The sequence below is a fragment of the Haliotis cracherodii genome, unplaced genomic scaffold, assembly GCF_022045235.1.
Source record: "Haliotis cracherodii isolate W230 unplaced genomic scaffold, xgHalCrac1.p SCAF_6, whole genome shotgun sequence".
Lineage (NCBI taxonomy): Eukaryota > Metazoa > Mollusca > Gastropoda > Lepetellida > Haliotidae > Haliotis > Haliotis cracherodii.
The window spans coordinates 59,152,715-59,165,958 of record NW_027266319.1 but is presented as its reverse complement, the minus strand read 5'-3'; the positions used below and the strand labels follow the sequence as shown (position 1 = coordinate 59,165,958).

Genomic DNA, 13,244 nt, shown 5'->3' with positions numbered 1-13,244 from the left:
CTAGATACATTTCAAACCTGGCAAGACGAACTACCAGAATTACGACCACTAAGTTAAACAGCTCCCACAATGCATCACTGCATTGCAGTAAATATCCTTCATGGATTTCGCTGAGTCAGATCTTTTGGAATACTCAAACAATATGGTAAGGTATCCGTTACCACACAAAATACAGAATTATATCAAATTATCACACAGATCATCATTGTCATTCATCGAATCTGTGAATTCACTGATTGTGTGTTCAGTGATTTCTAAGTGTCTTGTAATTCTGAAGCAATATGTTAAGCCATATCATGTACCACATTCACTACTTAATGGTTAAAATACCTATCAGTCACATTTCAGGATAACAAAAAACTCTTGTAAATTTGCATCGTTCCACAACCGCCAGACTTATGAAAACAACCTTCTGTGAAGTATAAGGTATGCCAGACAGGTCATTTATTCAATGCAAGGCCACTTGCCCCATATACAATGTATGTGGAATGCCAGAGCATCTGATAAATGAAAATGTCAAGTATTTGTAACAGCAATAGTAAATATGTGGCAATAAGATGCCAACCCTATCTGATCTTTAGACGTAGGTTTTAATCTGCACTACATGAGTTACCTCCCCTTGTCTGGGCTGAGATGAGAGAAGGAAGGAAGAAGTTCGACGATAAAACCAGAAAAAACCTACTGCCAGCTGGGGGGACGACTTGATCAAGAAGTTTAGGACTTGTCCTCTTCCATATTTTTTTAATAACAGCTCTGAGCTCTTCATTGGCTGTGTCGATGTTGCCCTCCACTTTGATCTTCAGCGACGTCCGCACCAGTGCAAACAGCGTCGCGTTGAACATCACCGTACCATCACTGTTCAATGGCATGTTCATGCTGACAAGTCTCTACAAACACAACATAGAAAATTTAAGATGAATTTTTTATTAACTGATTATGGATCTCTGTCTTATGAATGAAAGCAGAACAATTATATATAAGAAAGCACTGTTTTTCCACCAGTAAAATTCAATATCGATATCATACCCAAAACAGGTTGGCAAATGAGTGCAAATTAAAAATTAAATTAAATACTATTAAAACATGGCAATGTGTTTTCAATAATACATAAAAGTCTTGGTGGAAAGTGGCAGTTGTGTTTCCTACAGTTAGTTAGTAGTTAAGAGGGGCGGTCGGGTAGCCTGGTGGTTAAAGCGTTCGCTCGTCACGCCGAAGACCCGGGTTTGATTTCCGACATGAGAAAAATGTGTGAAGCCCATTTCTGGTGTCCCCCGCCGTGATATTGCTTGAATATTGCTAAAAGCGGCGTAAAACCATACTCACTCACTAATAATTAAGATGTCGACTAAACGCGAAAAAGACATGGGAAGTGTGTGTCAAGACCCTGCCATGATATTACTGGAAAACTGCTCAAAGACGCATTAAAAGATCATCTTCATTTGTATGATCTCTTGCTCTGGTTGGCACACAATAACATACTGCTGACCCATGAAGATCCGGGGTAGAATAGGTCTTTAGCAACCCATGCTTGCCGTAAAAGGTGACTATGTTTGTCGTAAGAGGCGACTAGCGGGATCTGGTGGTCAGACTTGCTGACTTGGTTGATGCATGACATCGTATCCCAATTGCATGGATCGATGCACTGGATTGTCTGGTCCAGACTCGATTATTTACAGACCGCCATCATATAGCTGAAATATTGCTGAGTGCGGTGTTAAACAACAAACAAACAAAACATACGACTGACCTTGCAGGCTACCCTGTGTGGACAAAGTTTGCCGAAGCCCAATGGCGGCGAGATCTTCCTCAGCAGGGTTACAACATCTAAATGTTTGATTCGACCTCTGAAACAACAAAAATAAATTTTAATGATTCTTAAAAATATAATTGAAATTATGAGAAAACATCAAAAGGAAAAAATCAAAGTTAGTTTAGAAATTTTGAAACAAAAATAACAAATAACTGACATTAAGAGAAAATAACTGAAATTTCGGGAAAATAGTTCAAACTTACAAATCACGAGAAAAAACTTGAGATTTCATGTATATTTATAAATAATTAAAAAACGAGACAATACTTGAAATTATGCTACCAAAGTGGCACCAACACTATTATGAAGCTTACTTTGCTTCAGGGTCATATTCTGACCAAAGTCGGACAAACTCGTCAAGATGATGCGGACCCAGGATTGACCAATCACGAGTCAGATAGTCAAAGTTGTCCATGATAACAGCCACAAAAAGGTTAATAATCTGAAACATAAAACACATGACAACTCAAATGATAAATAGACGAACACAGAAGGGAAAACAGGTCACGAATACATGAAACCTTTAATGGATTTCAACTTCTTTTATTCTTTGTCATGTTTCAGAGCTACTCCTTGCTCCTTCGTCAGGTGATGAAGAAAAAAAGAAGTTGCTATCCATAAAAAGTGTCATGTATTCATGTTCTTCCAACTTCTAAATGCCAATAAGAGACTTCATAATCATGGCAGCCTGAAAATAATCAAGTTTGGGCTGAACCTTTGTTTGATACAATGAGCAATGTGTATCACTGTGTCACCAGCATACATTCATTCCTTTGTTGTTTAACGCCGCACTCAGCAGTATTCCAACTATATGAAGGCAGTCTGTAAATTATCAAGGACCAGACCATCCAGTGATGGACATCATGAGCATCAATCCACGCAATTGAGATACGATGACATGCATCAACCAAGTCAGCGAGCCTGACCACCCGATCCCGTTAGTCGCCTCTTAAGACAAGCATAGTCGCCTTTCACAACAAGCATGGGTTGCTGAAGACCTGTTCTAGCCCGGATCTACACAGGTCCACCAGCATACACTGACTTAGTATCAATAAGGAGCCACACATGTCCACCCATTTCTAACTTTAGTTGCCTGTATCAAGGAGGGCGGTCGGGTAGCCTAGTGGTTAAAGCGTTCGCTCGTCATGCCGAAGACACAGGTTCGAATCCTGACATGGGTACAATGTGTGAAGCCCATTTCTGGTGTCCCCTGCCGTGATATAGCTGGAATATTGCTAAAAGCGGCGTAAAACCAAACTCACTCACTCACTCACTGTATCAAGGCGGAAATGGGGCTATGGGACAGAAAACATAGACTTGAGTGATAACTAGGGATGACAAGTGATAACATGATGAGAACCGAAATAAATTCCAAAGGCATAATTTCATGTATTTCCATGACAACCCAATCATATATTATTTTTATATATTTTTAATGTTATTTTTAATACTACATTTTATTATAATAAAAATACAATTTCTTAGCCTGAAGGTAAAAATGAATTCAGCTGAGTTAACACTAACCAGAAATGAACAGAGGATGTAGAATGAGATGAAGTAGATAAAAGCAAAGTTGTTTCCGCAAATGCTTTCTTCATGATTCGTGTCGTTGCCCACTCCGAGGTTGGGATCGGCCCGTCTGTCACACCGCACACCTGGTCTGTGCACACAGTCCAGCATGATGTTCTGCCATGCCTCCCCCGTAGCAGATCTGAAACACAACATCAGCAAGTTTCCATCTTTGCATCTTCATCTCTCATAAATGGCAACTTATCTTTAGAAGCATAAATACTGACATTGTCTAAAATACCTGACCATCTGAGACAGATAGTTTTTGTCTTGGAAAATCAAGTTTTAGAAATAACACATCCTGTAGTCTGGCTGTTTTCTTTGACTCTATGTCAACATGAAATGAGTCATCAGGAGATGACATATCCCCCCCCCCCCCCCCCCCCCCCCGTTCTGGCGCAAATCGGAAATGGAGTTGGCTTCTTATACCCGACTTTTGTTTATTGCTTTTTGATGCCTTCAGTTCTGTGAAGAAATAAATAATGCTGTTCAGTATTTTTCAATATCCTAAATCATCAAGGCACCAGTTCACCACTAGACTGATCTGTATAGCAAGTTTCATCCAGAAATAGTCAACAAATTTTGGAGTTCTGCTAAGAAAAAAGCACTACCCTCTTTTTCAGTATAACTCCACCTTGTCAGGAAAATAAGAAAAAATCCCAAATCATCCAAGGCACAGTTCACAACTAGACTGATATGTGTAGCAAGTTTCAATGAGAAATATTCAATGGTTTGGGAGTTCTGCTCTGGAAACGGAACATGGACAGACAGCCGTGCTGATTGCTATATTCCCCTATTTTTTCAAAACAGGAGGATAATAAAACATATTAACTTATATCCGAGTGGCATTTGGATGATGACCCCATATTAAACACATCACAGTAAACAATGATTATTCCACCAAATGAACGATGCGTGATCAACAGAGCACAGAAAATCTGGACTGGTAACTTTTTAACCAAACTGGAACTTTATTAGTCTTGCCAGATGAATATTGAATATTGAGTCAAGTATTAAGGTAGTTCTCATGTTTCATGCTGTTGTGAAAAAAGGAATCTCACTTGAAAGTACTGAAATACATAATATCAGACAGGTAGGTTTTTTCATTTTATTGCAGGGATCCGGAAATCGGTCTGTGCGCCGGACTTTTCAGATTGCGACTGCAAAATGTCCGATTTGAAATAGTGAAAACCAGACATTATAAAATTCCGTCAACATCAGTCACCACAGGCATACTGACCTTCATCCTGATAGGTTGAAATTGTATATTAGATCTATGTATTTATCAAGTGTTGTAGGCTTTATAAACACATCGTAGATCTATCCCTTCAGCGAATTCAGATGAACAAAAAGGTATAACAAACTTGGTCGATAAAAATATGACATTTCATATAAAACTTCACTAGACATGATGATTTACCATTCCTGCTCTCCAAGGCATGTTTTATATGCAGAGGTTAAGACTACCATGTGTATTTTCTCGTACCCTAATCCGGAAATACCAATCAGCTGTGCACACGTTCTCGTCACAATCTATATATGTTATGAAAGTGACACTTCAGTTTATTCTTTTTGTTCATACATTCAGCACCTCAGATATGAAGTGGGCGTGACCAAAATGCAAATGTCCGACTGGCAAACAAATATTTCGGGATCTCTGTTTTATCGTATATCTACAAGTTCAAAAACCATTGGAGGTAGTGTGACAACCTCGTGGTTAAAACAGGTGCTTGTCACGCTGAACGCCCCGGTTCAATTCCTGACATGGGTACAAATTGTGAAGAACGTTTCTGGAGTCCCCCGTCATGATAGTGGTAAATATAATGCTAAAAGCTACTTAAAACCATACTCACTCACTCACTCATTGTGAGTGAAACAAACATGACACTTGAGTGGATGACATCCTTACCTGAAGAGCACCAGCACTGCATGCGGAAATGTCTGGAAGTTATTGTTCCTGTGGATTTCGGTATCATCATCTAGTCGTATCTTACCAAACACCTACAACAACATGGAGGTCAGCGTTATCAAGCATGTATTATACAAATATTCTTGACGAGGACCAAAGGACCCGACCCCTTCGGCGGTCTGACCAGGCCGAGGCCTTGTTTTCGTATATTGACCTCGTAAAGAGTAATCATTCATTTCTTATCCCGAAATTCACATAAATGTTTATGAAGTCTTTAAACCGTCCTTTCATTACAATAACTTAGCCTCAAACCGTGCAATGTTTGTACCAGACACCATCTTGTTTTCTAGCAGACGAGTCAATACTAATCACATGACAGGTCAATACTGATCATGTGATGAGTCAATATTCGAGGTCAGGGTCAGTCACATGATTTCATGGTCTACATTGATAGGTATTGTTTCGTCACGTGGTACGGATTCACCAATGAAATTGCAGGATTCTTTATAGTGGTAAAACAAATCACTAAGTCTGGTGGCGTGAGACGTCAATAGATGGTAGTTTTTGTTACCCTACACTCGTCCTTTAGGAGATTAAACAAGGACTGGTCGACTCGGAGTCAGTATACTGTGTCTGAGTGGTGTATCCATGTTAAACTGTGGCATGGTACCGCAGTGTGCCAGCACTGTAAAGCCGGCATCAGTCCGGACTGGTACAAACAGCCACACACACATGCATGCAAAAGCGCAAAAGAACTGATCATGACATTAAACCCCATTTCACTTCCCCTCACTTCACCATTATCTGGGGCGGTCGGGTAGCTCAATGGTTAAAGCGTTCGCTCGTGACGCCGAAGACCCGGGTTCGATTCCCGACATGGGTACAATGTGTGAAGCCCATTTCTGGTGTCCCCCGCCGTGATATTGCTGGAATATTGCTAAAAGCGACGTAAAACCATACTCACTCACTCACTCACCATTATCTCAATATAAGCATGTCTCCAAAACTAGGACCAGGAACGTCACATATATTTACAAAGTTATGAGTTATAACATTTCTGAGCCCCGTGATGGGATTTGAACCACCGACCTTCTGATCTGAGGTTGGATGCCTTTCCATGACGAAGGACGTTACCTGTTAAGGTAAGGATGCCATCTGTGGGATGACTCCATGCCCAGCTACAATATCAACACTGAAAATGTGTTGTATCTGTATGGCTTACCTGCATTCCAATTACTGCATAGATAAAAAACAGCATCACGATAAGTAACGCTACATATGGAAGAGCCTGGAAGGAAAAGAAACCGGTATCATCAATAAGGACATAACAAAACACAATACAACAATAAGTTACTTGTCGAAAATATTCTAAAAAATTCATTCTGGCTAAAAGAGGCATTTGCCATATCCAAAAACATATTGCTCAACGCGTGATATAAGGTTAAACAATCTTGAGGATGGATAAACAGAAATTGTTTATGTTTATCTTCGTGTTATGGGTTTTCAAGCCCCTAAAAGATGGTTCTAATTACGTGTCTCACGACCATACCAATACACTAAACTTAAGTCTCACCTTTGAGAACATTTATTTCTGTTAACACTTGGATGGTCAAATGATATATCTTTTTAATTTTAGAGTGATAATGCCTTGCTGAGAGAGGCGAGTCGACCAGGTGCCATCTTGTTAGCGTCACATGATTTCGCCCCTCCATCAGTCAAGTTAATAATAGATGCACATAATAATCAGTCACATGAAATTACAGACAGGAAATTTACAAACAGCAGCCGATATATATTATCGGCACAAACGATTGTTCTCATGCAAAAAAATTATAGGTCTCTTTAAAAAAGTATTGAGGTATGTTTTTCATGACTTTTTGAATATCTTGTGCAGCTTAATTCATAACATAACTTCAGTGATAAGTACCCAACACTTTGATGTCTCCAGTGGGCTTTGGAACGTCTACCTTTATTACGTTATTAAGCATGAGGTTATGTATTACTTAGAGACTCGAAAAGAGGTGAGGCCCAAAACATGTGACATGGGCATATATGAAAGAAATTATATATCCAACCACGTAACTAAACCATCATGATCAAAACATAAAAAATATCCTTTTCCCCCGAACCAATTTATTCATGATGAGAAAATCAGTCCACTCACACAAAACAACATATTTAAGGCTGACTGTAATAATAAGTAGAGCATGTCCTGACAGTGGCAGGTGCTCCCAGTCAGGCAGGACATGCTGCCTGTTGGCAAACACCCAGTGTTCAATCATATAATTTTCTCTGCTACTTTGCCTTTTGCGCCCAATAGAAACTGCTTCGATGGATGATGGAGACTAGGTGTTCTCTGGCGTTGACTTGTGACATTATTTCCACCTACCTGGAATGATTTGATGAACGTCCAGAGGAGTGTTCGGATGCCTTCTCCTCGACTCAGCAGCTTCACAAGCCTCATCACTCGGAAAAGACGAAAGAAGTTGATACTGATGATCGTCTTGCCAGGCTGCAAAAAATCAACTCCATGTCACCCACTATGACTTCAAATCTACACTGTCGGAGTCCTACTGCGTGTCTTGTTGAAATCTCTCAGTGACCTTCCAATACACCTTCTTTGCTGGATTGGAATTATCACTTGTCCCACCACTGACTGATCATATTATATCCTTCACACATCCATTTTTAACTCTTTTTTGCTAAAATATCGCATTATTTGGACAAGTTTCAACTTCTATCTTTAAAAGGTGTAAAAATATTATTTTAGAACCTTATTGAAGTATGAATAATTGATCTTCAACATACATATGTAGCTGTTACTGTCTGTGTGTTATTTCTGACCAAATTATGCTTTTGAATTATCGGAGTAATTATCAGTGTAATATTTTATTTATTCCATTTATTGTGAGTCACAAAGAGTTGACAAATGCTTGTGAAAAAGGAATCTGAGAAATGTGATTCAGTAGCTTGTTTCGACTCTATGAATTTTGAAATTTATGTGAAAGAGTTCAGTGTTACATAAAGTGTGTGAAACTTAGAGACAACTTATTTGAACCTCACATAAACTTACCAGGGTAGGTTGAAATTATTTGGCGAAACTGCCTCCTCCTTAATCCATTATGTTAAGAATTCAAATAAATCTCCAAAACAAGTATACCTCTTTCAAAAGAACCCACCGTTCATTGGATAAATCCCATTTTGAAATGACAAAGCATCAAACGAATTCATAACTTTGAAACATAATTGTGTGATTAATGATAGTGTAAGCATTCATTGTCATTCAGGAAAGAACTGATGATAAAAGTGGGCACACAGAACTTGTTCGTATTATAGAAATGTGTGGAATGGTCATGCTGAGGATAAACAAAGTCTGCTGATTCAGAGAGAGAAGATACAGAGGCAGGCCGCCCGACCTCCAGCGAATGGTTGTTGCGGAGTCCAGGCCAGACGCTCACCTCACATCAAATCAATCAAATTATGATGTGAATAGCATGCAATGCTACATAATGCAAAGTATCACATTTAAAGTAAGATCGAAAGACCTGTAGAAATTGACAATTGACATCAGCTGCAAAAATTGAACCCATCCCTCAGAGTTAAATTCCAAAAGTTAAAATGGGTCTTTGAAATAGAATGATACAAATCTGCTATTTTTAACTTCTTTGAATTGCATTACAAATGACACTGGTATTTGAATAAACATGTCTCTCATATGCATTGGTATCTTAAATTCCCGGTAATTGTTTTCCTTAAATCAGCTAATTTGTGTTTGTGGTGTGTTTATGAATGAGAGATGGGCACAGTTTATGCATCTCATAGATAAATAGACTTACCACATACCGGCAGACGTCGCCTGTTACATTACACTCACGTTGATACTAGTCAATGAAAAAAAGTGCCAAAAGGCTCTGTAGCTCACCTGATTTTATCATTAGTATCCAACAGAAATGTAGTGCAGATACAGAACTGAGGACAATCAGGACTCGATAACTGGGTATCCTGACTTTGACACAACAAATCAGATCCAATTTTGGAAATTAATCTAAAAAGATTAAGCAATTTTGAAGAGAGTGAATCAATTCACTGACTTTGAGAAGACAGAAATGTAAGTAAAACTGGGCTTATGTGGTCAGTACAATAGAAATATGCTAAAAAATGGTCTCAAGCTTAATATGACCTTATTTAGCATACAAATTGTTAATTAGTGGGCATCAATACTACATAACCTTTTCATGATATCAGCCAATATCTGACAACCTTATTAATGGATTCTCGGCACAAATCCAAAACATTTATAGTCACAAATTTGGACTTTTTAAAGAAGTAGCTCATGAAAATCAAAGATGGCTGCCTGGCAGCCATATTGATTTTACTTAAGGTATTCCTCCTACCCAGCTTCCTCTGCATGACATTTCCACAGTTTGATCAGAACTTTACAAGATTAAGACAACACTGGGAACAGATGATGGACAACACACTATGCCATTAGCTCACCTGGTCCCGATGGGTCCAGTGAGGGTGAGTTAACAAACAACCCTATGTTATAACCATACTAACATGATCTGGAGAGACAAATGAAATCTACGTGCAATAACATTCAGGTGCGGTGCATTCCACTATGTCATTCCTCATAACCATTCACAAAATATAAAACAACTCATTGTACATGTTCCCAAGGTAAAACAAAAAAAAATAATAAAAAAATACATCCAGACAAATGATGATAACAGTTTGTATTGTTAAACATTCAGTGACAATAAGACGCAACAAAAACAAACATAACAATGTGGTCATTGTCTTGACCAACCATTTACATGAGGATTTTATTAATTGTAATTCTTGTCCTGTTAGATTCTTCAACTACATCATTAGTGAAACAATGGTTTAATCTTACATTTATAACCAACATATTTGTTTTTAAATTAAACAAACTATTTGTTAATTGTTACATCTAGTAATACATGTCTGTTAAATTTCCAAAAAAAACACAAACAATAAAAAAAATATTTGGTTATATAAACGATTAAAAACAGGCTAAATCACAACTTGAAATAAAACCATTTCACTTACACACTGAATAGTACTTAACTTCTAAATCTTGTAACTGTGTCGAAACACCTCTTTATTACACTCTTGAAACTTATTCTTCCATGCTTTTTCTTTATCAAGGATTTGTCACAGGATAAATCTCATATCAACTGAGACATTATTTCTGACGGAATTAAAAAAAAAGTTAGATGTTTATCAATGGTACATACAATTGTACTCCTAACTTTGAAATGAAACTCAAATTTGAACTAAAGCTTTAAATAAGTTTCTACCTGTAGTTAAATGATATTTATGTCATAAATCTTCTTCTTATTGATACTAACATAATCTATAGCCACTCTCTAGCAAGCACAAGCCGTTAGAGACTTTCTTCTACCTATAGCTAAGCTGTTAGCTACAGTAGCTTAGCACTGTAACCTAGTGCAACTGCAGTCCTGTTTCTACATCATGTGCCGTGGTGACTCTTCTAGGACTATCCCACACTGGGAACCTGGACCTCAGACACTTGGACATGTGACATCACTGTTGGCTTGGACAAATGACACATACCTAACTAAATACAAGTACGGATGAGAACTGATGATCGGCAGATGACACATGAGTACAAAATGCTACAATGTTCACAGTATACGTCCATGCCCAAATGTAGGATGTATCTAAAAACAGAAACTATTGGGAGAAGTCATTTTACACAGCTTAACTCACAAACCATTGACCACAGTGAACGTAAAATTGAAGAGATTTCAGAGTATTCCATCATGAGATATCCCAATTTGCATACACAACCCAAGAGCGGGTGAGACCAGTTCGACAAGGCGCAGTCTTCAGTAAAAAGGGGCATGGATATTTGTCTCGAAAATGGACACGGAATGTGGCTTATTTGTTTTAAAAAGGGTCGTAGCAAAGTAAAAATAAATATGAGGTCGCTATGTCTCAAAACTGTGAGCACAGCTGTTTTCGCATTGAGTTGTGATATTTCAAGGAGCCTTTTCCGCTGAGGTCTTAAAACTTGAAAATGTCTGAAGTTCCAGCAAAGGTAGGAATGAAGTCTTGTCATCATTCCAAAGGAGAAGCAGCTTCTCCATGAAAGTTGTTTTGTCAACAGAGTCCAGGCAGAGTTTTGTCCAAGGGGATTGACATGTCCTCGGGTAGGTTACAAGAGGACAGTCAAGTGCAGGAAACTATTTCTGCTGGGTTGGCATTTCTGGAGTGCATTATATATGGGTGGATATCATGTATATTGTGTAGGATGGCTTCAAACATGTGCAGAATTTTCCAGTGTGTTCTAAGGGAGCAGTTTCCAAAAGGAGTATCTCATTACAAAGGATTAGCACTGAAGTGATTAATTTAACAGGGTTGAGTTCGTGAGATTGAGGTTCCAAAAGTGTGTGAAACTTCCAAGGTTGGTGTTCAAGACAAGAAGTTTTCCAAATGATGATGGCATTTCCAAGGCTTTGCACGGAGTTGTATAACTGGGTTGGTGTTTCTGAAATGGACTTTCCGCAATGGGTGTGACGTTTTCAAGGAGAGTGGTCTGTGGTGTTCTGGGAATGGACAATGTCGGGACTGAAGGTGGGTGCTAGTTGAAGGGGGTATGTGTCTCCACGAGAAGTGTTTGGAAAGGATGCTGTATACTTCCAAGATGCTGTATTCCAATTGTTTTCCAGGAAGTACATTACTTCTCCAGAAAGGACTCCAAAGCGTTTCCATCTTGACCTCTGAGCTAATGAGGGTGATTTCCGACTTGTTTCTTGGTTTACAAAGGGGACTGTTAAGGCAATACTATATCATGAAGGTCTGAACTGTGGTCTGAACCTGTAGCAGGGATATACCGGGCATGCAAAAGCTGTTTGAACCAGGCCCTGAGGGTTCAACCAGGAGACAAGGCAGTTCAACAAGCCTTAATATATCAAAGGTATAATTTCCAATAATTTAATCTAAGACACATATCAAAGTACCAAGTCCAAAATAAAGATTTTTACACATATTTCTGATCAGACAGCTCTGATGGAACCATATTTATCCTTAAAAAAAGGGCTGAGAGTGTTTTATCAATCCTGGTTGTCCACTCGAGTCTCTTCATGCTGGGGGTACTATGGGGGAACATGCAGCAAACAGTCAAGTACTGGTTAAAAGAGGAAATTTGACAAACCTCTGCTCTCTGTTGGTTAGTGAAGAGCAGCGAAAGAATAAAATTTGATTTAAAATCATTCCATGTGAAATGAAAGGTTATAGGTGATAAGGAAATAATATATGAAAATAACAAGGAAACAAAAACAGAATGTCTTGGGATAATCACAGTCAATTATTTCATAAGAAAACAAAACAAAAATGAAATAAACCATTTCAGTTTGTAAAATGAGTGAACGAAAAAAAATGGTTCGGCAACCATGAGGATCCCTTGCAGTCATTCTAAGAAACTAAAAACATGTTGCAATGCAGATAAATCTACTCTATTAACTCCTTTCCGTTTCCATGGCAACATTCCCTAGGCATAACCAATCAGCAAGAACCCCTATGCAGGCACCACTCAAACTTTGCACTCAGCAATCCACAAAACGCTGGATACAAATGGATTTGGATCAAATATCAATCAACAGAATATTGACCGACAATCTGACAGATTATTCTGTTCACTGTGGAAAAATTCATTTTAAAACATTTAAAAATTAAATATCACCCTACAACCAATTTCTGGAATACAATCATGAATGAAATGAGGTGAAATGATGCTACTGAAATACTTATGTTAAGATCATATATATATATATCACAAGATGTTCAAGTCTACATATCAAATATATATGCTTACATATAAACACACTACCAGTCACAATACCATAGAAATGTAGTCGTTACTTCTAGACATTACTTAAAATACATTTATATTAAATTAGGCTGCCA

At 38.3% G+C, this 13,244-nt stretch overlaps 1 protein-coding gene across 13 annotated transcripts in view; it reads right to left on the bottom strand.

Moving 5' to 3' along the window:
- Positions 1-13,244, bottom strand: part of LOC139446128 (muscle calcium channel subunit alpha-1-like) — a 156,555-nt gene that overhangs the window by 24,891 nt on the left and 118,420 nt on the right. For 9 of the 13 annotated variants that reach the window (XM_071227415.1, XM_071227424.1, XM_071227414.1 and 6 more), the window contains exons 31-38: positions 9,125-9,169; positions 7,678-7,800; positions 6,511-6,576; positions 5,289-5,380; positions 3,335-3,521; positions 2,125-2,252; positions 1,748-1,844; positions 683-887 (exon numbers count right to left, since the gene is read on the bottom strand). In XM_071227415.1, the coding sequence (XP_071083516.1) occupies positions 683-887; positions 1,748-1,844; positions 2,125-2,252; positions 3,335-3,521; positions 5,289-5,380; positions 6,511-6,576; positions 7,678-7,800; positions 9,125-9,169 (943 nt within the window). The remainder of the gene's footprint in view (positions 1-682; positions 888-1,747; positions 1,845-2,124; positions 2,253-3,334; positions 3,522-5,288; positions 5,381-6,510; positions 6,577-7,677; positions 7,801-9,124; positions 9,170-13,244) is intronic. The other 4 variants (XM_071227422.1, XM_071227427.1, XM_071227417.1 and 1 more) reach the window with 3 other exon arrangements.